This window comes from Stigmatopora nigra, chromosome 8 (genome assembly GCF_051989575.1).
Source record: "Stigmatopora nigra isolate UIUO_SnigA chromosome 8, RoL_Snig_1.1, whole genome shotgun sequence".
NCBI classification, from domain to species: Eukaryota; Metazoa; Chordata; class Actinopteri; order Syngnathiformes; family Syngnathidae; genus Stigmatopora; species Stigmatopora nigra.
In genome coordinates, this window is record NC_135515.1 from 9,922,651 (window position 1) to 9,946,681 (window position 24,031).

Below are 24,031 nucleotides of genomic sequence, written 5' to 3' on the forward strand. Positions count from 1 at the left end.
GCCGAGGCCAGAGTTCAAATAGCCGACGTCAAACGCGGAAATGGCTGATAGTTCCGGAGGAAAGACGGCCGTCCGTGCATGCGTGCACTGCAGAGCAGCTCAAAAGTGACGATTTGCCGACGGAATCCTGCCAAAGTTCTCACGGGACGATGCTGCACATTTGGTACGTTGTCGTTTGGGGATTTCGAAGCCCCAGTTCTCGTCTTAAGAGTGATTTGTTGACGTGATGTAGCCCTTGTGTGTGCAGACGGCAAAATGTTTGCAAACAAATTGGCTACATTGCGTTACCGATCGCTCTCGGTTTAAAAAAGAAATAATTCCTTTGTGTGTTTCAGGACCTCAAAGAGCACTGACTGCTGGCAAACAACAAGAATGTGGCCAAAACGACCCGAAAGGAGCAGCTTGTCGACGCCATAACAAAGTGAGTCATTTCTAAATCGTTCCGGTCTTCTCTATCTGTGTAATATTTAAACGCCAGCGTTCAGGGCTTTGCGCAATTGGCTCGATTTTCATCATGATACATTCCATTTTTTTTAAAAAATAATAATACTGTGGATAAGTCACCCACACAAGTCATTAGTGGATGTGTGAGGAATAAACGGTAATCCATCGATTATCGCGGTTAATGTAGACCAGACATGGCTGTGATAAATGATAAACCTTAAAGTAGGCTCATCCCTATTGAAGTGAATTAAAAAAAATACTGTTGTGGCAAGTGAAGGAGTAGCTTCCGCTTGTGAGTTTCTGTGGCTTTTCACATCTTTCTGAATTTATTAAAAAAAAACCTGCCATGTAGTGGAACTGAACATAAATAAATGATAAACTTTCAGACCCTTAACTTTTTTTAAAGACCTCAGGGCTTTGACCTTTTTCATATTAGTTTTAAATGTGGTTTTGACAAAACAGATTTATTTAACAATAGTGCGGGTGTCATTTTTGACTCATTTAAGCATAATGAGAAAAACAGAAGCTCTGTATATTTTTTTTAAGAATGAATGGATTTGAAATAATTGACTGAAAACTTGAGGCAGAAGTAGGATTTTATTTTAACCTTGTAGGCCCCTGTCCAGTTTTCAAATGTCCCACCATATGATCAAGATCCTGATATATTTTCGTGGAGTAAAACAGATGTATGTTTTTTTTAGTCTCTGTAGCAGACTGTCCAATATTGCCTTTTGATGATTTATAGGAAAAAAAGCTAAATGTAGGAGGTAGTTTTGTCAAATTTTGCGGTTTGGTGCTAGTCTGTACTTAAATCTATTGTGCCTTCACATGTGCAGAACCAATCAGAGTTTTTTTTCATTTAACTTTGTGTATTGACCCCTTATTTGTTTTCCAGAATCCACCTGAGGGGGACCAGGTTTCCTGTCTATGTCGAGATTGGTTCTGCCTGAGCCTATCTCGACATGGGCATTAAACCTGCTCCTCGAAAAACTAAAAAAGGGGGTCAATACATAAAAAAACATTTCCAAGGTCTTTTTATTTTGAAAAACTCAGATTTGTTCTGCCTGAGCTTTTTCAAAATAAAAGGTAAGACCTTGTGAATTGACCCTCTTTTTTTGTTTTTCAAAATTCCACTAGAGGGCACCACCAATCTGCATTTTTTTCCAAAATAAAAGGTGAGACCTTCCTAATGTTTTTTATCCAACTCTGTGTATTGACCCACTTTTTTAGAATCCACCAGAGGGGACCTGTTTTCTCCCTATGAACAGATAGGCTCAGTGACCCTCAATCTATGAAGTTTTTCATAATAAAAGGTGAGCCCTTCTCATTGTTTTTTATCCAACTCTGTGTATTGACCCACTTTTTTGTTTTTCAGAATCCACCAGAGGGGACCTGTTTTCTCCCTATGAACAGATAGGCTCAGTGGCCCCCAATCTATGAAGTTTTTCAAAATAAAAGGTGAGCCCTTCTCATTGTTTTTTTAACTGTGTAGTAACCCCTCCCCCTTTTTCAGTTTTCATGAATTCCACCAGGGGGTGGAGAAGATTTCATTTTTTACGATGCTGGACCACCAACGGGAACCAGTCTATGAACTTTTTCAAAATAAAAGCTGGAGCTTTTATTTTCTGGATTTCCTGCTGGTGACAAGAGGAACTGCTACATCTTTTCAAAATAAAAGGTGAGCCCTACCCATTGTTTTTTCAACTAACTGTGTACTAACCCCCCCTTTTCAGTTTTCGAATCTTCTCCACCAGGGGGTGGAGAAGATTCGATTTTTTACGATGCTGTAACACCAGCGGGAACCTATCTACAAACTTTTTCAAAATAAAAGCTGATTTCCTGTTTTTCCAGATTTCCTGCTGGTGACTAGAGGAATTACTTCATCTTATTCAAGTTTTTCAAAATAAAAGCTTTGAAATGTATGCATGTGTTTTGTCTTTAACAAAAGATGCAAGTCACAATCAAAGTTTAAACATTTTATTCACAAGTAAACATTTTAATATCACATTGAAATGTTACATTTGAAAAAAACACTTAGAAACTAAAATTTGGAAAAAGGGGGGATAAACACTTAGAAAAAGGTGGGAAAAATACTCAGGAAAAAAATGGGAAAAACACTTAGAAAATTAAATTTGGAAAAAGGGGGGATAAACACTTAGAAAATAAAATTTTAAAAAAGCAGGGGGAATATACATTTAGAAAATAAAATTAAAAAAAATGGGGGATTAACACTTAGAAAATAAAATTAAAAAAAAAACAGGGGGGAAAAACACTTAGAAAATAAAATTAAAAAAAAATGGGGGATAAATACTTAGAAAATAAAATTTAAAAAAAGCAGGGGGATAAACTGAATATTTTTTTTTTAAAAGCAGGGGGATAAACACTTAGAATAAAATTTGGAAAAAGCAGGGGGGTAAAAAGAATTTTTTTTTAAAAATAAGCAGGAATAAACATTTAGAATAAAATTTGGAAAAACAGGGGGATAAATATTTACATAAATTTTTTAAAAAAGCAGTGGATAAAGACTTGGATTATAAAATTTGGAAAAAGCAGGGGGATGAACACTTAGAAAACTAAATCTTTAAAAAGGGAGGGATAAATACTAAGAAAGTAAAATCTGGAAAAGGGGGGATGAATACTTAGAGAAAATTGGGGAGTAAACACTTAGAAGATAACATTTAGGAAAAAAACTGGGGGGATTAACACTTAGAATTCTTGCTCCAACATTAAATGACAATTTTCTTACCTTAAAGATCTAGTCAAAAAGCTGTGGAAATGAATGGCCAGTGAAATGTCAACATAAGTTAGGCTTTTATTCAATTTGGATTTTCAGAAATACAGACACTCCATATGATGCAAGAGAGACATCTTCAAGTGGGGAACCAAGATTCCTCAGGCCTGTTGCGTGCAAGAAAAATAGCAAAAATTAGAATATATAACAGACTGGAGATACAACTTTTTTTTTTTGTGGGGGTAAGTTTTACCTTGATCAGTCCCAGTCTCCCCTTCTGTAATCTAGGCACACAGAAAGTTGCATCTTGGTGCTAAACAGAGAAAAATTGCACACAAAAAAGCACAAGTTAGCATATATACAGCATGGAGATTCAACAGGTAGGCTTAGTTTTTTTTAATGGGAAGTAGTTTTATCTTGATGCTAAACAGTGAAAACTTGATTTAACCAAGGCATTTGGGGGTTGCCAACCAATTACAGCATTGAGAAATCTTACAAGAATCTTAAACTATCAAGATAAAGAATGAAAATAAGTTAGCGAGTGCTCTTTCCCCTATTCCAGACAAGGCCATTCAATATACAGACTGAGGTTAACAGCTAAGACAAGGGTGTCAAACTCGGGTTGGTTTGCGGGCCGCAATAAGGTCAACTTGATTTGATATTTTTGAAATAGTTAGATATTTTTTTCTATTTAAATTGGATTAAAAAAACTGCATCGAAAGCCTTAAATATTCAGTTTTTTTATAGATCTAAAACAAATGTTTGAGCTCGTTTTTTCTGCATGAGGGAAAATATCTTGTCATAATTTGTTTTTTTTATTTCAAAAGGAAACAAAATATTTTGGAAATGTTCAATAGTAGCACTGAAAACCATTTTTAAAATAAATTCATTTTTAGATTTTACAATGTTTTTTTTTTAACTTTAAGACAAAAAGTCAAAAAGGGATTAAAAAAATACAAGTATTGATTTTAAAAAGGGGAAGATGGGGTAATATAATATACATGTACAATCTTCATTTAAATTTGATCCTAACAGAAAGTCAGCACTCATGATTTACTTTTACGGGCCGCACAAAATGACACGATGGGCCAGATTTGGCCCCCGGACCACTACTTTGACACCGGTGAGCTTGGAGAAAGTTGGCTTAAATTTTGTATACTAGAGTGAAAACTTACCCAGGAAACTGTCGGTTGATGTCATGCGTTGTTTAATTAAATGTAAAGTCTTGCTACACGACTCAATAATGGAGAGAAAACGGAGAACATGCTTAAGTCGAATCGTGACGCCAACACGAATGCTGACTAGTAACATGTGGCACAAAACCGGTCGAGAAAAGAAGCCCATACTTAAATTGTCGACGGTGCGTTAAACCTGGCATTAAACTAAGAGATTTGTTGGCGTTTTGGTGCTCAAATCATTGCTGAAAAATCTCCCGATCGCGTGATAAAAACACATTTAGGCCAGTGAATTGCTCAATTCCTTACCTCCTCGTTGGCGTGCGAATCCGCCATCGAGCGTGGGAAAAGCGTTCCAAAAGGAAGTTACTGCGCATGCACTCAATTAGTAAATCTTCTACGTCGACAATGGGCGTAACCACGCTCATATTGTCCCGTCACATTGAGGGGTAACCACGCCCATATTGTCCCGTCACATTGAAAGTGGAAAAGATGTTGAGTTGCATACCGCGCTCCTAAGAGATGCGTTGTCCTCCCAACCCATCTATGTTTAGAAGATGACGAACAATAGTCGTGAGTTGTGTGGTATTGATGCTATAAAACAGCATACCTCTCAACTTGTACGTTTTATACGTATTTTAGACCTTTTTTTACCATTTCAAATCATGTATATAGTACATATATTTTTTTTATAAATATATTTTGTTTTTTTTTGTTTCCAGAATCCCATCCAAGGCGACAAGGTTTCCTCCCTAAGTCAAGATAGACAATTTTGAATTGAATTGATTGCTTTTATTGTCATTATACAAATATGAGATTTAAAGCTTTCACCACATAGTGCACAAATAACAGCAGACAACCATTCACACTCACACTCATACCTAGCGGCAATTTAGTGTCCAATTAGCCTACCATGCATGTCTTTGGAATGTGGGAGGAAACCGGAGCACCCAGAGAAAACCCACACAGGCCTCGAGAGAGCATGCAAACTCCACACATTTTGGCCGACCTGGATTTGAACACATGGCCCCAACTGTGAGGCCGACGTGAGCCCAGGTTATTATTGATGCTTTTTCTGTGTCGCAGTTGTAGGTTCAGTCAAGGTTTTATAGCCATAAAATAGTTATATATATATATATATATATATATATATATATATATGTATATATATATACATATAAATATATATTTTTTAAAAATATATATAGATATGTATCAGTCCATCTGTCAGACTAGAATCAATCACACAAGACCAGCAATATGTGATGGAATCAAGACCAGACGCACTATTTGTACAATGAAAAAGTTCTCTTTCAAAACATAAGAGTTTGTTTATGATAATGTAGTGCCATGTCAACAAGTATGTCACAATACAAGTAAAACACACTAATTGTGGGAAATGTCTTTGCAAACAATATTTGAACAACACAAAGCTTGTTTTGTGAATCAAATCGGCATATAGATGTACAAAAACAAAGTTTTAACTAGAGCAGACACGACTTGTATCTAGCCTGTAAAAAAACAACAACAATGGTTATATATATATATCAAAATGAAAAGAAAATCAAAGTTACACTGCTGTGAAAGCATTCAAATTACAAAATGATGCCAATAGTCACATTCAAAGAACTATAGCACCCAGGCATGTTGAAAAATTCTGAATTATGGTCACGGAAATATAACCACTAAAATTAAAGCGATTTCGCATGCATCTACCAACAAGACCCTCCATGTATGTAGTCGTGGAGGCCATTCTTGAGCTGAGAGACCAGACTCGTATTGTGCCCTGCACATAAACCCAATGCCGCACACAAATCCAAGAAATCGATCACGCTATGAAATATATTCTCTTATTGCCGTGTATAAAAATAAGTCAGTCTTCCTGTTCCCGCATTGATTTGAACTTGATTCTTTTGTAACATGCACCACTAGCCAGCAGCCGAGCATTGTTTTTTGCCACATACATAAGCTATAACTATTCAAAAAAATACGCAACTGAGGTCCATTCTGGGGGGTCTAAAGTGCATCGCGTGCCATTCGTTTTCGAGTCATCAACGGGGGAGCATTTTCTAATGGGCCCGAGGCTCGTCTCTCAGCTCAGTCGTCGCAAGTCACTTTAAAGGACGGACAGAAAGACGGACGGAAGCTAAAAAAAAAGGCGCCTTTTTCTTTCTCACTTCTCCCGTCATTTTTCAGTATACATCCATAGAGGCACTCTTAGGGTGATGGCCATTTTTTTCCCCAAGTGCCTCTGTGAGTTTATGCCAGATACAATTCTTCTTTGGATTGTCATCAGAATGCATTTGTAGCCATCCTTTCGCAGTCGATTGCTTTGATTCAGATTTTATTGTCAGGATTTCCCTTACTGTCATTTCAGTATGATATGCGTCCTCTTTTTTTTTTTTAAAAAAGAGACGTTACGTCAAAAGCAGTAAAAAGGAAGGAAGGCATACTGCATTTCATTCGTAAACAACTATACTCGTGCTAATCTGGCATCTCACAGAGGCACTTATTGCTACAGGCAAGTCGCACAACTAAAGGACGTGGTGCGCCAACTTTTACACTCAGTATCTTTTTCCTAAATTGGACATAAATGTGACATACGTTAGCCACAATGTTTGGACAATATTCTGCCAAAGAATATCAAAGAAAGAACAAAAACTTGGATCTAAATGTGGTGAAAAGCACACAGATGAGAGAAGTCACCTGTCTTCGGTGCCTTTGACGTCGGTGGGACTTTATGTATTTTCAATACTGTTTTGCTACCGATATGCTGTCCATGGTTTCTTCTGAATGCCCTCGAGTTCAAGTCCAAAAAAAAAGATAACGTCATCACTTGACATGTTACACCAGAAATTGGACTCAGTCGTTGATGTTATTATACACAAGCACACTAGTCCCCAAGCGGAAGTCTTCATGGTTGTCGTTTTTTTTTGGAAGGCAGCTCGAAACCTCCATTTTTTTCCCCCGGTAGGATTTCTCCTTTGGGTGTGCTGACTGATAAAAATGTAAGGACCTGGAAAAAGGCTATCTTCTTCTTTTACCCCGTTTGTGCCGACAGGAAATTTGAAATAACATGCGTGTTGGCATGTGCTTTTCCATATCCAGTTAGTTTTCTCACAGTGGACAAGTGTTGTGAAGCTGTGCCACGATGCAAAAAAAACACAGTGAGGCAGTAAAGACCGCATGTGTGTGAACGTGCCCGTGTTCCGGCCCGTTGACACTGTCATGGAGTTCCTACGAGAGGCATGTGACCTCTTCGCCTTCTCCTGAGTCTTTTCTCATTTTCTTTAGTTCGATTTGTATCAAGTTTTTGGAAGTCACATTCTTCCGAGAGCTTCTCGCTCGATCTAGACAAAGGCCTCGATCTTGTTGGCGTTTTCCATCTTGACAAAGATCTTTGGGTCGTCGTCGCGCTCGTCCCTGAGACGCTGAAGGTGTCGGCTGTGACACAGTAGGTAGATGGGCAGGCAGAATCCCAGCATACTCAGCGCCAAAAGGCCCACATTCACCTGAAAATACACGGGGGGGATGCTGTCAATATTGCCTGCTGAGGAGCACAATGAGACCGCTTCTTCATGGATATTTATTTGGTCTGCTTACCCATAAGGGGTCTCCTTCCAGTGGTCCCACCATAGCCATGAATAAAGGCTGCTGGAGCAGGGCAAATAGAGCGCTGATAAGAGACTGCATGCCTGTCAGGCTGCCAAATTGAGAGGACGGGTATCTGCAGGGAATGAAAGAAGAATAAAATAGTTTAGTGTTTGTTTTTTTGGCGAAAAATTGATTCCGGTCTGTATTTCCTTGTTTTCCACTAATCACAGATAATTTGATTAATAGGATTCCCCTTTTTAAAAACTCTTTACAACAGGTTACACTTATATTGGTCTTTTTTGCAAATTGACAATAAATATTTTGGTAATATATCAACATGTTTTTCTCTGTGATTTTTTTTTCTCTAATAAAATGACTGATTGCAGAATCCAAAATGTGGAGATTGGGGTTATTTATGTAAGATGTCATTCACTTACACAGCAGCGTAGAGGCCCCCAACTGCAGAGTGGATGAATCCTCTTACAATTGTATGCAGGATGAAAGACAAAATCTAAAAAACAAAGAAAAGACCAATTTTCCGTTAACAGCAGGTCAGTTATTGCAACAGGAGATTATTTAATCCATAAAAACCTAAGAAATATGTGGATCCTTGTAGGGTGGGAGGAGTTTTAGGTTTAGCAGTGACTTTTCAAACACTGTCCACTATTTATTCGGTATTGCAAAAACTTTTTCAGGCATTGTTTTGTCTTAGGACAAGTAAATGTATTCAAAAACTTAACTTTTTTTACTATTTTGGATGCTTTATAAAAATGTCCTCCTGTGTGTAATGGCACGTTTAATCCAGTCGATGTCACTATATAACAACCAAGCGATCTATCCATCTTTGTTACGTGCAGAACATATGTTACAAGAACCAAATTATAGTAGCAGCTTTAAGTATTTACAGCCCATCTTGTGTTCCCATTAAAAGTTTACAACATTTTGAGGCGAACATATCTACAGGAAATGACAAAAACAATTCTATTGAACACATGCTTGTCTTACCTGTAGAGGAAGGCTAGGCATGATGCAAGTGACCCCAAAGCACACCAGGAGTAAATTGGTGAAAATGAAGGCTCGGGTAGAGTTGATTATCTTCTGAATCTTTTTGTCTTGTCGACGAGGTTGACCAGGTTCCCTGATTGTATAGATTAAGGCAAGTTTAATTTTCAATCCACAAAACTATCAAATAGTGTCAAAAAAATATAAGCTGCCTCCATTATATCTCACCTCACAATACTCTTGTCATTATCATCCTCGCATTCTTTCAGTTTCCAGTCCATGACGTAGCCAATAATCGGGGAGGTCGCCAGACACAACAGTTGAAGTACACCAAAGATGGATGTGTATGTGCTGACTGAGAGATAAACAACAGAGGCATACAAAGTTATAACAGTTTAATGGTCATAAAGCGTTCCGAGTACCTCAAAGTATTCGAGATTTGACTGGAAAAGAGCTCTCATGGCTTTTAAGGTATGATCGTTTTTTTTTTATTTTTTAGTTAGACTTGCTTTCACAGCATTTAGATGGCTGAGGCAGGGAAGTGAAAAAAGCACTAGTGTTAGGTTTTTATAATGGTTGGCTGGAAGTTTCTTACCCACTTGCATCCTTTCCACTGCAACAGGAAGGCAGCACGACAGGACAAGATGACAAAAGCAAGAGACGGACAGAAGAGCAAACAATGAGGCGGGGTTAACCAGAAGCAACAGTTTAGCTGCCTGAGAGAGAAGATTGTTAGGCGTTAGCAAAGGCCACGGAAAAGTTATTTGAACATCCAGCGCAAGAAATGTAAGGAGTTAGTCAGCAACACCATCAAGCTAGGTGAAAACATGAGTGCGTACGCACCTGTGCTGAGGTCTCCTTCTGTCAGTGAGTCCAGGATGGTGTTCATGGCTCCCATGTAGAAGATGAGGCGCAGTTGGGTGACACACATGGTGATGAGACTCAGAAGAAAGATGGGACTCAACACACTCCTCATGAATGTCTGAGCTGTGTAGAAAACAAGAGAGGTCGCATCAGATCTCATCTGTCATTTCTTTTATTATCTGCTAATATCTCCAGGATATATGCTCTTCAAAATAATTTGACTTTACATTTTAACCCTTATAGATCACTCATTATTAACTCTTTGGCTGCCACTGATCTAGATTTCCAATCCACTGTCAATTTATAACTTGAAATAAATTGTACGTCTAGCTAGCGGTGTAGGTGGAATGGAAAGATATATCAGTCTTCCCAGTTTAACTGAATTAGGTATCTATCATCGTCAATCCCAGTTTGTACTATGACATTTAAAAAAAAATCAGAAATGTCATTAAAAAAGATAGCATGGTGGACTATTAAGGGCAATTTTGTACTGTTGCACTTAAAGAGCTCCTCTGTTCTGTGTATATACAAAAGGTCTCTGTGGCAGCATCAGAAGTAGACAACTATGGATCAATTGTTTCATTCAGATTTGAACTATGTCATATGACTTTGTATACATTTTTATGCTTTTGTTTGTATGCACATAACAATTACTTTCTGTGAAGAACATATCATATCCACTGACTGTAGAATATTTGAAAGCTTTTATCCAGTGTGTTTACACACACACACACACACACACACACACACACACACACACACACACTCATAATGTATTCATAGATTCGAATTTGATTTGTGTGCGTCCATATTCTCCTAGATGGATTTTAGAATGTTGGCAAAGGCCACTCCACAATTAAATGGATTGTTGCATAACTGAATGAAAAGTCAGAAGACAAGGAGCACTTTTGTTGTTGAAGCTGCAAGCGCTTCTCGTCAATGCAGTTGGCAATTTCAAAATAGTCTAAGATGGGGCCTTTGCAGTTTAAAATGCAGATCTTTTCTATCATGCTGGGCACTGAGCTGGTGTTGAACCCTAGTTTGGCCAAATACACACTTGACTAGTCACCAATTCATCAGAAGACGCTTATAAAAGCATCCACTTTCAAACCTAAAGCTGATTTAAAGTCTTTGATGAACCTGATAGTTCTCAAGTGTATCTTTTATCACAATTTTTTATAGTTGGCTTTTATTCATAGAAATGTTTTTCTTTAAATCTATTACAATTGTGTATTAAGAATAATAAATTCAAATAAACAACGCTTATTTATAAATAATCCAATGGTATTTCAATGAGTGTCCTATAAAGAGTTAAGGCATACATTCTGACCACTAACAATTCACAGTGCTGGAGTTTTTTGGACCAAATTACCAATTTTAGACTTACCCTGTTTTTGGGGCTTGCATGTGACTTGCAGGTCTACAGTAGACAGGCACATCTTGCTAGCGTCTTGAGAAGCCAGGTCTTTGGACGGCTGGTACTGTTGCTTTGCCGAGTTGCTTACACTCAGCCGGCGCCCAACGGTGGTCACCTGCCTGTAAAACTGCTTCCCAGTGATCTTGTGGTCAAATCCAAGCCAGCTGAACTTTATCTTCACTCTATGGGATTTGTACCAAAGAGATAATGTTAAATATAATTGCATCAGGGAGATAAATCTCCAGGTACAGCTAAATAAGACAAAGGATCAAGGTGGATAATATAGTTTTAAACTCTTTCCTGTCTTTGGGCCTTGACAGAGTTGGAATGAGATTAAATTGGCAGATGCAACACAGACCTTATAGACGTTCAAATATGAATGATCACAATAGCTGCTTTCAAAAAGCATAGCAACCAGACCCTAATCTGTTCTGACATGGATATGTTCAGAGAGTTCCAAATCAGGCCAGACAGCAAACAGGACATTCAGCTCATAAAATGTCTTTTAGACGACAGCTGGGGTCACAAATCTGCTTTTGCGTAAGGGTGTGTCATGTTTCTTACGTGAAGTCCATGTCCTCTGGGCCAGGGAAGGGCTCCAGTGGCCAGTTGACGAAGCAGTTGAGGAAAACAAGGCCAGCGCAAGCGGCCCAAACCAACAAGATAGAGATGAAGGTAGCGCCTAGATCATAGATCACCTGAATAACAGAAAGAAAAAGAAAAAACACATTAATCATACACTTACAGCAACCAAAACAAGGTGTACCCTTCCAGATATATCATAATATGTATGTATTGTAATCACAGATTATGTGGTAATGATGATGATATTAAAACGCCTCCCACTTAAAATGGACTGGATGTCAATTACTGCAGTGTATTACCTTGGAACTCAATTAATAGCCTTAGTTACCTTAATGCCAGGGAAAGTAACAGCTGAGGAGGCGTAAGAGCCAATCATCAAGGCGATGAAGGTCGACCTGAGGTCTCCAAACATGTTAGGAAGCTGCCAAAATAAACAAAAACAATCAGAAAATATCATTGTAAAAGTGTGAAGAAAACATATAAACAAAAGAGCAGTAGAATTGATCCACTAAAACCAATTTAAATTCAAATGATAAACAAAATAATAAGGGTTTCTATCATAAGAGCGTCATTTCTGATTGTTAGTTATCCTATATGTAGGATTTTTGGTCTTACTGGTATGAGACTGACGAACTTTTGTAACCTCTGTGTCGCTTTCCTCAGGAAACTCAAACTCATAAAAACAGCAGCAAACTTGTCCTGCTGCTTAACATCATTTATCAGTGGAAGGCACATCCTCATGAAGTATCTGCTGTGTTGAGCAATATTTTTTAGCAATGTTTTCTGTCAGCCTTTGGATCACTAAGGCTTGCATAATGGCCTTTTGCACACATTCCTTACTTCAAATATGCTTGAAAACAAACAACACTCTTGAATAAAGTCAAAACAAGTGTCTGATGGGGGAAGACATTCCAGTTTGTTGCCTATAAGGCAGTAGGGGACAGGTAGCCACATGCACTTGGTTCAAGGACCCTTGCCATTCATAAATAGCAAAGCTATTGGCAAAAAAACTTTCATTGCCTTAGAATATTATGTTACTCTTATCATAGAAGTTCAAGTTTATCACAATACTGACAATTTATACAATTTTCATTGTGTTAATGGCTCTGTAGTAGAATCTTTATACAAATAAATTAGGGAACAACTACAAAACCTTTGGCCTGGTTCGTGAAGAGCCACACAAACAGATTGTTTAGGGTGTTTGAGGAGGTTAGCACAATAGATATGACCACGAAAGCAGTCTTGCTTCCTTAATTCCTCCCTTTGTCACATTTCGATACAGTCTGCGGCACAGTTAATACTACTTATTGCACAATTTAAGACTTGTTAAGGATGTGGGAAGAAAATGTTGCCATCATTTTGTTACGAGTTGCTTAGGTCACCATCACAGTTTTGGGAATTTTAAAGGGGACATAAACTGATATTTGAATCATTGGTCGATTGATTGATTTAAAATAAACATCTATCGGGTAGCAACACCTAATACTTTAAAGTTTAATTAGTGGCATATAAGTGTAAAATATCTCAAGATGCCAAAAAAAAAAAAACTTGAGCAGTGAGTTTTTTTTCAGTTCAACTAAATCCTGTTGCAACTGGCTTCAATTTCTTTGAAGTGGGTGAAAACAACAAAATCACATGAGTGACCAGCCTCAGCAATGAACAAAAACAGGGGGGTTGTGTTGCAGCATGTACAAACTGGATTCCACTCCTTGTGACGCGTGACAAGGGTTGTTTGCCACCTCATCTTGTTTACGGGCAGTAAATGAAATGAGATGGCGCCCAGTTTTCATTGGGCGCCCAGTTTTCATTGGTGTGGGTGTGATTCATAGTCGGGTGCTGACACAAAGCCTTTCCAAATTTCCATCTTAAACCCAAAGATGGATTTAAAATGTCAAGCTACAGATTGCAGACTAAACAAATAGACAGACGCGGGAATGAACTGAAAACATGGTTTTGTACCAAAAACAAGAATGCCTATTGCAATGAACTGGCCAAAATGTTGTTGAGTAACAATCTAAGGATTGTCAAGATTCATTGTGATCTGGAGCTCAAATGAATGCTAGAATGTGCATCTGACATGCAAACGATGACAGCCCAGATAACCGGCGCTGCCAACCCACCTAGTATTGTCGTTACCACCTTCCCTGAATAGCTCTTTTGTTAGCCCTGTTGTCACAGTGTATCCAAGCAGAGCGTGGAAGCTTACACATTGATGGACTCAATGTTTGGATAGCCATGTAAGATCTATATTAGTTCCCAAAAAGTCACATGCACGCTCCGATGGCTGGGTTTGGTTAGTGTCACGTGCAGATGGACAAGGAGTGTCATAAAGAGTTCACCCTGCCACACAGGTATTTAACCTAAAGGTTTGTATTTTTTAATCTGTTTAAACATCAATGCTATATTTGATGTTATCCTTGGGAACAGCAAACAATCCTCTAGCTAATGTAGTCCATCAACAATCATAATACTTACAGCAGGTTATTAGGAGAATACTAAAAATGCAAAAGGACGTCAAAAATCAGTGCACTAACGAATTAAAGGTCATTTAAAAAAATGTCTTTGGGTTCTCTAAAAAAAAAAAAAAAATCCTCCAGTGCCACTACGCAACTTAAATGACATTTCGACATTGAATTAAAAGATAAGTGAAGACATGGACTTCACAATTATCTTCAATGGCCTATTAAATTATACACTATAGAACAATGGTGTCATGCTCATTTCAATCGCTGACCACATAATTGTTAGTTTCCTAACAAGGGCCTTCATGATTGCAAAAAAAATATAAATGGCCTGTGTATTTGAATTGTTAAATCACATCTGTTTCCAAAGATACCAGTAGAAACCTTTTGAAAAAATACAACTTGCTTTATCACAATATTTTTATAATTGAAAACAATCTAAATTTGGTGTATTATAAAAAAAAGAAGTCAATGCATTATATGATTTGTTGTTGCAGACCACATACTAAGATTGATTAAAAGTTGAAGCAAAATTGTCCTTCCAAACATTAAAGAATTGAATAATACTATACACAGCCTAAGCCACTCTTGTATTGGAATGAAATAGATTGTGCAAGATTTGAATTAGTGTCTGGTTACAAATTTCCCTTCTATCTGCAAACATCAGCAATCGTTTTGCAACGGTGGGAAAAGAATGCGTGCTGAGCTTTGAAAATGCATCATGCGCATCACAAAGAGCGATGGCGAAATGACCAAACGTGATGCCTGTCAATGCATCAGGCTGTTTGAAACAGGAAACAAGGAGCAAGGCCTTTTGGGGGAAAGAGGGAAATGAAAAAAGGAAGACGCGTTGCTGCAGCCAGTGGAAACTCTGCTGCTTGCCAACGCGCCATCGAGAACCAGCTCTGACCGGTCCGAGCCTGACGCACAGCATTCGTCTTTGTTCCATCCGTCATAAAGTGCAGTCAGCTGAGCCGAAAGATCAGCAAACACCAGCAGACTGGCAATCGCCCCCACATCACGTTTCACTCCAACGGGGAGTGTAATGTTTGAGCGGTGATATGATTTTGGCTGATCCCAGAAGTGTGCAAGAGAGTTATTCTCCTTAGAAGGAAAGGGATGTCCTTGGGTGCGATTGAGAGCCCCCTCCAGTTTGGCAACCAGCGCCAAGCCAAAACCAATGGTGGTGTGGCATTACTTGCCAAAGTAGCACTTATCCACCATGTCTCATCTCCATGAGGCTGATATCAGTGACTGCTGGTCTGTCTGGCCAGGGCAATTTCAAATGACCATGCACATTTGCAACAGGCACTGTCCTTTAATCTAGGCTGGGCAGCAATGGAATAAACAGCTGTTCTCACGCTGCAATTCCTTCCTTTCAACTAGGTAATGGCACATGCCCAAAGGGATGATCATTTGAATAATGATTGTATTAGTTGCACCGGAGTACAAGTCAAACCAGCCAAAAAAAGGCACAATGAAGAAGAAAAAATATATAAGTTAATATTAAAGTATATACATTTTTTGGGAAGCCAATAGTAAAAATAAAATGAAGAGCAACAGGGTCAATTTGTGTCTGTTTATCTTTAGACACATTTATTGTTAATCTGAAATATTGAAAGTAATTCAGATAACCATACCGGAAACAACACAAATAACAGTATGTTGAGGGCACGCTTAGAGTGTCCATCTCTTGCCAGGCAATGTTGAAAAAAACAAAGTATATATGTGGCCCCTGAGTAGAAGTCACAGGTTAAGCCAACTGAGAAAAAAATGTAATGTGAAGTTGTAAGAAATAGGAAGAAAAAAAAATGGCTCAGAGTTGAGAAAACAAACTCAGGAAGTTTAAGAGGTTCCAACACGTGCCAAAAGAGAATAAGTGGGGGTTTCATTAAACCTTTAAAAGGTACTTTTTGTACTCAAAAGTCTCTGAGGTATATAAAGAGTAGGATAGATAGGTAAACAAAGTGAATGAAGAACTTCAGATGAGGAAGGAGAAACAACAACAAAACATGCAAAACATGTTTTTTATAGGGGGGGGGGGGGGGGTTGCTTCTTTTCACCCTTGTTTTCACTCCCAGTTTTCTTGGAACAATTTTTACATGAACTAGAGAACGGAGCATCATAAAAAACATAAACCGCAGGGATCTAAAAGTTTGAGGTATGGTTTGAACACACATGTCCAAACCGCTAAATGTATTGCAAGAAATTTTGACAGTCTGAGCAAAAGAAGCCCGCTTGAAACCCGAGATGAACCAAACAACCTCCGACTAAAGACTAGTACAAGTAAAGGGGGGGTCAAAACTTGCACAGCAACCTCAACATAGGCCAAAAAGTGGGTGTGGCGACATATACATACACACTACTCCCTTACTTCCCTTATGGTGGCTTCCTGTTTTTTTCAGCTTAGAGGTTTGTGCTGGGACTGTGCAAGCCCCCCCATGCACGTGCTAATGTGTATCGTGCTCACAGACTGCTGGCCGTTCCAACACACACTGCTGTAAAGTACAGTATGTACTCTTTTTGTGATGAAATATTCATGAGCCGAAGGTCTTTTTTTTGACTTGCAGACAGCAGCCGAGTAGCAGTGAATAATAGATTATACTTGCTTCTTTCTATTCGGCTCTCACATGGCCGCTCCTGTGATGCAGCACTTTTATCTCACTGATGAGCTCACCCTGAACCACACTTTGCTTTTCTGATTCACTCCCTTTTTTTGGTTTATACAGAGCTCCCTAAAAAGCTTCAACCTATACAAAACATATGAGCATCTTGCACCCAAATCAAAGGGTCTTTTGTGATTTATCTGCAACATCGGCATGTAAAGTGTTGCCAAAAAGTTTGTGGAGTTTTTACTAATAGTTTGACGTGGATGTTATGTTCTTTCTGCTGTATATTGTTGGAACAAAATGTTAAGTGAATAGCAGTGCAATCAATTAAAATTAATCGAGATGACGTTTTTTTTAGCAGCCACACTTGAATCTTGATAAATATATTTTGGATGTGCAAATCTAATTGGACATATTTCTCAACAAACGGTGAATGAGCGGATGCTTAACGCTTCAGTAAGAGATGAATATGAAATGAGCATCTCTAAACTTTAAAGGCGGGGGAGGGAAGGGGTGTACTTAAATCTCAAAAATTGGTGAGGAGTTATTTTTTCTGCTGATCTTGGACAATTAATCAAAGTGATGTCCAATTGTTGTTCCTTCATTATCTCTTTCCTTTTCCAAAGAAGAACAACAATGCATTTTTTACGGCTGTTGTTTTGGAGCCTTTTTTTGTCCACGTTGTGTCCTGACCAATCTTGTTTACATTTTTATGTCAGTCTTTAAATAGATAATCATAGCTGTGCTCTTACCGTGAGAGAGGTGAAGGTCATGCACATTCCTCCGAATCCATTCAAGGCCAAGGCAAAGAAAATCAAGATGGACAGATCTAAAAAAGGACAAAATAATGACAGACAGGTCAAGTGTTACTATAGTAGATACAAGTCAAATATAGGGATGTACTGTAGGAGTTTATGGACGTACTGTTGGGATCGCTGGCTCCATAGGCAATGAGGAGGCACGAGAAGGCAAAGCAGGCACTAGAAACAAAAAAGCAACAGGTGTTAAAGTCATATAGACACACTTGGGTCGTGTCCAACTCACCTGCCCAGAAGTCGTAGTTTCCGCGGTCCGTATTTGTCCATGACAATCCCCATGGGCAGGGTGATAGCAGACAACAAGAAGGAGCCCACAGTGAAAGCTAAGTTCAGCATCTCATCTTGGTCCTTGCAGATTTGCCAGCCATTCATCTCCAGGTACTCCTCGCCATCATGAGCTACCATGTTGGATGTGTTGGAGAAACTGACATTGGAGCTGTTGTTGTCTTCGTGGAAGGAAAACAAGAAATTTGATTAAAAAAATGTGAATACTTCACCACTGTTGTGCTGGTTGTTTGTGAAAACCCAAAAAATTTTTATCTATTTTTATCATTATTATGGAACCATGTCTATAAAAGCATCCTGGTCTCCCTCCCTTGAGAGATGTCGCTGATAAAAAAAAAATGTAAAAAAGCCCTGCAAGTCAACGGTTACGTCAACATACAGCGAGCAAAACAACAAGTGAGAGTCAACAAGCTCTTGGAATGGTGAATCTCTGCACTGTGGAAGAACACTCCCTGCCTGCTTCTCAGTAGCAGGATCAACACTCAACATGTGCATTCTATTTTTGTTCATCTGTCCTACTGGACCGCATCAACGGACTGATGCACCAACCAACCACTGAGGGCTGACGCAGGAAAACAACCCATTCACCTTGTTCTGTTTGGACTCAAACTGTCAGAAAAACTAAACAGAAGGACTCAGCATATTGCACGTTTACCACCATGAAGCAAAGGGGTATAAATAACTGTCAACCAAATGTTTTCCTCAGCTCCATGCCATGGGCATGCTATGCAGTCCATAATATTAATTAAGTTATCTGGAGTAATGTGTTGTTTTGAGTATTGTGAATCTGGTCAATTTAGTTGAATTGACTTACATGATCAAGTTTGTGGGCCATATTTAACTAATTTAACTAAACAGAATTGTAACTTGTCTTAAGTCAACCTTGGCCTTCAAAAGAACCATGTTGACAAGTATGCAGCTTATCAGGTCTGTGTTGTCCAAACTCCTTAAGTGAGGTCTACCTATGTATTTAAAGGGTTGTACTTTTACAATGAACTTGTTTTGACCCTTAAAAACTTCAAAAAAAAACATAAAATGTATCTAATTTGAGCTAAATTGATCAAATTTGAACTTCTGCCAACTACTTTTTTACGCTTTGATACAGAAGACTACAAATATTACCGACTAACGTGCATATGAATCTGAAATGAACAAAAAAAACACCCTTAATTCAATCCTTCAATCCCAGTTAAAAAAATGCTGATTCACAAAAAAGCATTAAAATTTGGATCTATTGTTAGAACACCCTGTAATATTTGGACAGGCTGAGGGTAAAAACATGTGTGCGATAACCTCCGCTGAGTGAATGTCAAGTGTCGACTCAAAGCATCACCATGCAGAGAGCCTTTTGCCCTCAAAGGCAGCTGAATACTCAAGTGACTGCAATAAATCATTGGAAGCATAGACCTGAACACACACAGAGAATTACAAAGACACTTTCTGGAGTGTGTCAACTTGAGATCATTTAAGGGAGTTTCGAAGCCATTAAAAGGAAATTCCAGCTCCCACCTTAACGCCCATACATCCTTTACACGTGACTCCAGTAAAAAAAATACAACCACAGAGAGTTGCTATCATTCAAATAGAAGGTTTGGAACTGAGAACAGACTATTGTTGTGCAAATGTTGTGGAATTGAAAGACGTTCAGACCCTTCAAACAATGAAAAGATTCAATGGGAACGTGATACTTTAGTGACTCTCACACCCCTTTGGGACTACCAGACAGGAGTCAGCATTTAGTTCAAATCTAAGTCAGACAAGAAGCTACAGTTTCATCTAAATGGCAAGATTGGCTTTAGTGTTACTAAAGATAAACGTGGTCATGTTTATCCTGACCTAATTATCTAGTCTACTATACTAATTAAAACCTGCAGAAGATGTCAAATAGGCAAGAGAGGGCCTAGAGAAAACACTTTAAATCCAATTAAATGCAAGCTTCTTTTCCCCAATCAATCACAAAGGTTAACTCAACCCCACTGATGAGATTTTTACGCTATGATAACAATTGCATGCAATTTCTCATGTGCAATCCATATGAATAAATGAAGCTCCCACCAACGCTTTCATCACTTACTCTACAAAGAGAGCCAAATATGGGTGTTCTAATGAAAGCTCTTATTCAGAGTCACTTTAGTTATTAACTAGTTGGCAAAGCCTCACAAATATCTGCTGACGATGATTCACTGTTGTCGACTTGCTTTATCTGACCTACATTTTTGCACAGGACAAAGAATACCAAACACTTTTTTTTAAATTAAGGAGTTATCCCCTCCAACATGTGACCATAGCGAGCTGAGGAAAGAATCTGCCAGGCTAATCTGATCTGTACTTTTAGTGTTAGAGCACGTGCATAAGCTATGCAATTTTGAGCCTGGTCATAAAAGTTGTTCTGCCCTCCTCCAAAAAATCCATAACTTTTTTTATATCAACGACTTTTTGGCCAGAAATGACCATTGATTTATTGTGTATGCTTTAGTCCAATGATTCAGTAAAAGAGCCACTTTTACAAACTATTCATCAGAGCAAGATTGTAACTAAAACCTTCATACAATGTCATACAATGTAATATTCAGAGAGAGAAAAATATATAAATATAACTAGATTAAAATTGAACTATTACAAGGTTAAAAATCATAAAATGATGAACACTATTTTTTTATAGATTATACTATTGCAAGATTCAAATTGTGAAACAGTCATTTTGTTGCTTGTTTCTCTCAAACATGAACCAGATGTTGTTTGGTTTCTAAGGCATCAACTTTTGGCGACATAGTCTGTGCGAGCACATTTTTTTTTGCGTAATATTGCGATATATAAGTCATATTTGACGAAAAGTCATAAAAATATGCAATTTTTTGGAATAATTTTGGAAGTTTGTGATTCCTGTTGATAAAACTTTGATCAGAATGACTATTATTAATATAGGATACATAGTTTTAAATGAATCAATTTTCAGATGGTGGTGTCCCTTGAGATTTTTTCAATGCAAAAAGTAGGCCACCGCTCAAAAAAGATTGGGAAACACTCCTTTAGGAGGATCTGAATGGAAAAAAACTGAGCTGCAAAAATATCTGTAAACACTCACTGCGTAACTCATGATAATTCGTAGGCCCACAATTTTATGACTTTTGAGGCAGACGTTCCAGAAATAATTGGGTTATTTCTAATTTGTAACACGCTTAAAGGTCTTCGACTAAGACTGAGTACTTTTGTTTATCAAGCAAAAGAATATGGACAAGTTTGCACAAAAGTAAACATACCTGGTCGCTTGCACATGTAGGAATAGAAGCCCTCTGATTTGAGCATGATGAGTAGCGATCCCCAGCCAAGCAGCACGGCAGAGAAAAGCAGGTTCTCAATGACGGCCGTCACAGCCATCCACCAACGGCGGGCGAAGGCCGTGGCCAAGGTAGGAGCCATCGTAGCTGAGAGAGGGATGCTTCAATTGTGAGGTGAACAGGAGGCTAGAGGTGCCTGAGTGTAAAGACATGGAAAACACTAAGTTAAAATCCACAATAATACAATAATTCCGGCCTTTACAGAATTGAACAAATAATTTTTACAAGGCCGTAATTGCCTTCACTTTTGATGAGGTCCTTTGATTCAGAACCTTTTATGGCGCGATGGTGTCCCTGTTTTATTTCACTGTCTGCTGGGGAGGAGGCAGGAGCAAGAGCTAAAAAGAGAAATCACCCGAGTGGTGACAAACGCTATCTCGGTATCGGACTCCCAAATGAAAAGCGTAAAGGAGGTGATGACCAAACTTTATTCTAAAGGAGACATTAGTACCGTCTTGCTCCCCCCATCCCAACACATAACAATATTGTCCAAAGGAAATATCTGCTTAGCCTGTATGAGTACTTGAAGAAAGGTGTCAGCACCTTGAGAACAGAAATCTGTACAGTTTGTTCTAAGAGGCTGCTGGATAGAACATTAGAGGTGCTTTGTGAAAATGGTCGTGACTCATCTGAGTGTCTTTGTCCTTCTGATGTGAGGATAATACAAAACACAGCTGAGCCCCGTGGGCGTGTACACTCGTCCATGCACGCAAGAAGACGTCCCCCGCCTGGGAGACATCTGATTGGTGCAATAGGGAAGAGCTCTTCGACAATTGGCTCGAAATGACATAGGAAACGGGACATCTGCACGTGAGGATGCGGTACTTAATGATTAAAGTTTTTTTTTAAATATATGTACCCACTTTTCGAGAGCATATTTCCCAAATGTGCAAAATCATCTGAAATGCAACACTTGAATCCCCCAAATCTATTTTTTTAGTTCATAATAAGTTGGTGAAATATAGTTTAATTTGGGTGGCCAATTTGTCATCCCAACAACAACAGTATACATTTAACGTCAAAATAAAAAATACACAAAACACATGCATGCTTAAATGTTCTGGCTGGACCATGTCCATGTTAGACACCTTTTCGTGTTGATGGTCAAAATACCGTTGGTCCCTGAATGCAACACCAGCTTCATCCGGTTCGAACCAGCGCGGCGCGAGATATTTATTCGGGTGCTTGCCTTGAAATGGACACCTTTTCATCACATGTATTAAAAGTACACAACGTAAACACCTTCACAAGGACGTTGTCTGCGTCTAAACGAGATAAGCAGGATTGCAAATATAATCTCACCATATCCAGTATCGCTTGCATTTAAGATCTCGGGCTCTAAAATGTATTCATTTACTTAACAAGACAAAATGAGAAGTGTGGACTCACGAATTACCACATGTTGTATCATCATTTTTGTTTGTTTGTCATAAATCTAATATAAATCAGTCTACACAAACGACCAAGTGATGCCTCGCCTATACGATAAGATCGTTTTAAGGTTTGGCAACAAAATCATCACAAACAATAAAGGCAAAGTCAGAACGACAAAACTGGTCTGAACTGGAAAGCCTGTAACCCCTTCCTTACATGCTCTAATACACTATTTGGGTCTTCCGCGACTTCGCTTTAAAAAGTCTACATTTCCGCTTACAAAATAAAACAAAGCGTTTTCCATCCGAATCCAAGTATTAAAAAACATGCAATGCAGTTTTTGTGAATTTGTTTAAAAACATAAGCAACAAAAGAGACATCACATATGAATCCTAACAAAGCAAATGTTTATTGTTCTTTTTACACGATATTAGCTTCTATGTCGACACGTTTATATTATCCAGATTTGGACAGCGTGTCCCCGAGCGTCTTGACACACCAGTGCATCACAAAGTAGCGCTCAGGTGTTTGGAACAATATCAGTACTACAACAAAAGTACCCTAATGTAGCCGAACAAAACTAATCATGAAACATAGTGAAACATTAAATAATAAATTAGACTTTAATCCATGCAATAGGATGAAATATATATATGAATGTCGGGAGATATGCAGACTTAACAATATCATACAAAAAATGGTAGTGTGACCTTCATTGCATAGGAACATAATTTGTATGTGTTATAGTTACTGTCATGGCGGTGTATATAAGAAGATAGTTAATTAGAATAGCACAACTCCGTTACAGCCTCTTCTCTGGAGAAAGATGCAGCGTGCATGAGTCAGAGCATCATCAACTCACCTGAGTATGCGCGTCTTCAGGGGCCGAGAGAGGACAAGTCGTTGAGTCTGGCTCGTCTTTTCACGTCAAGATGTCCTTCGACAAGTCGCTTGAGGTCCAAGTTGTCACGTAGGACTTGCGTGGTCCTTCTTTTAGTGACTTTCTCCATTGCCTTGTCATTGGCGACATTTTATAGCGGCCGCAGAGGCGATGCACAAACAACGTCACGTTCCTATTGGCTGACGGCTGGGCTAATAGGCAGATCCAGCGAATCAGAGAGCATCACTCCTCCACGTGCTTTGTTTCTCAACTGGAGCGTTAGTGTTGCCAGAATAAGACTTTTGAGTACGTAAACATCACTTGATAGTTGATAGCCAAAGTGTTGTTTTTTTTTTAAAAACTACACTTAAATGGTGTTTATTAACGACACTTCATTTCAACGTGATTATTGTGTAAGGCGCAAGGCAGACAATGTTAAATGTTGACCCATTC

The 24,031-nt window shown here is 38.6% G+C and overlaps 1 protein-coding gene and 2 long non-coding RNA genes across 9 annotated transcripts; 1 reads left to right on the forward strand and 2 right to left on the reverse strand.

The window, feature by feature from the left end:
* On the forward strand, positions 1–2,366 carry LOC144200837 (uncharacterized). 4 transcript variants are annotated; one of them, XR_013327207.1, is made up of 7 exons: positions 1–163; positions 336–421; positions 1,582–1,619; positions 1,675–1,757; positions 1,820–1,902; positions 1,958–2,122; positions 2,178–2,366. It is a non-coding gene; the product is annotated as an uncharacterized LOC144200837 (long non-coding RNA). The 4 variants fall into 4 exon arrangements; XR_013327206.1 differs by having other exon boundaries at positions 2,296–2,366; XR_013327208.1 differs by lacking the exon at positions 1,582–1,619 and having other exon boundaries at positions 2,296–2,366.
* An 870-nt stretch (positions 2,367–3,236) lies between these two features.
* Positions 3,237–4,850, reverse strand: LOC144200657 (uncharacterized). Its single transcript, XR_013327164.1, has 3 exons — positions 4,660–4,850; positions 3,429–3,488; positions 3,237–3,342 (listed from the first exon to the last, which is right to left on the reverse strand). It is a non-coding gene; the product is annotated as an uncharacterized LOC144200657 (long non-coding RNA).
* A 1,827-nt stretch (positions 4,851–6,677) lies between these two features.
* LOC144200541 (large neutral amino acids transporter small subunit 4-like) lies at positions 6,678–23,766 on the reverse strand. Of its 4 annotated transcripts, XM_077722762.1 has the most exons (16): positions 22,627–22,897; positions 22,413–22,527; positions 21,247–21,460; positions 17,928–18,147; positions 17,808–17,863; positions 17,636–17,712; positions 12,141–12,233; positions 11,792–11,925; positions 11,198–11,409; positions 9,790–9,933; positions 9,542–9,559; positions 9,175–9,301; positions 8,950–9,082; positions 8,382–8,455; positions 7,954–8,077; positions 6,678–7,862 (listed from the first exon to the last, which is right to left on the reverse strand). In XM_077722762.1, the coding sequence occupies exons 3-16, from the start codon at positions 21,404–21,406 to the stop codon at positions 7,701–7,703; spliced, it is 1,734 nt and encodes a 577-aa protein (XP_077578888.1). In that variant the 5' UTR covers positions 21,407–21,460; positions 22,413–22,527; positions 22,627–22,897; the 3' UTR covers positions 6,678–7,700. The 4 variants fall into 4 exon arrangements, with proteins under 4 accessions (XP_077578888.1, XP_077578887.1, XP_077578889.1 ...); XM_077722761.1 differs by lacking the exons at positions 22,413–22,527; positions 22,627–22,897 and adding an exon at positions 23,561–23,766; XM_077722763.1 differs by lacking the exon at positions 22,413–22,527.
* Between the last annotated feature and the right edge of the window lie 265 nt (positions 23,767–24,031).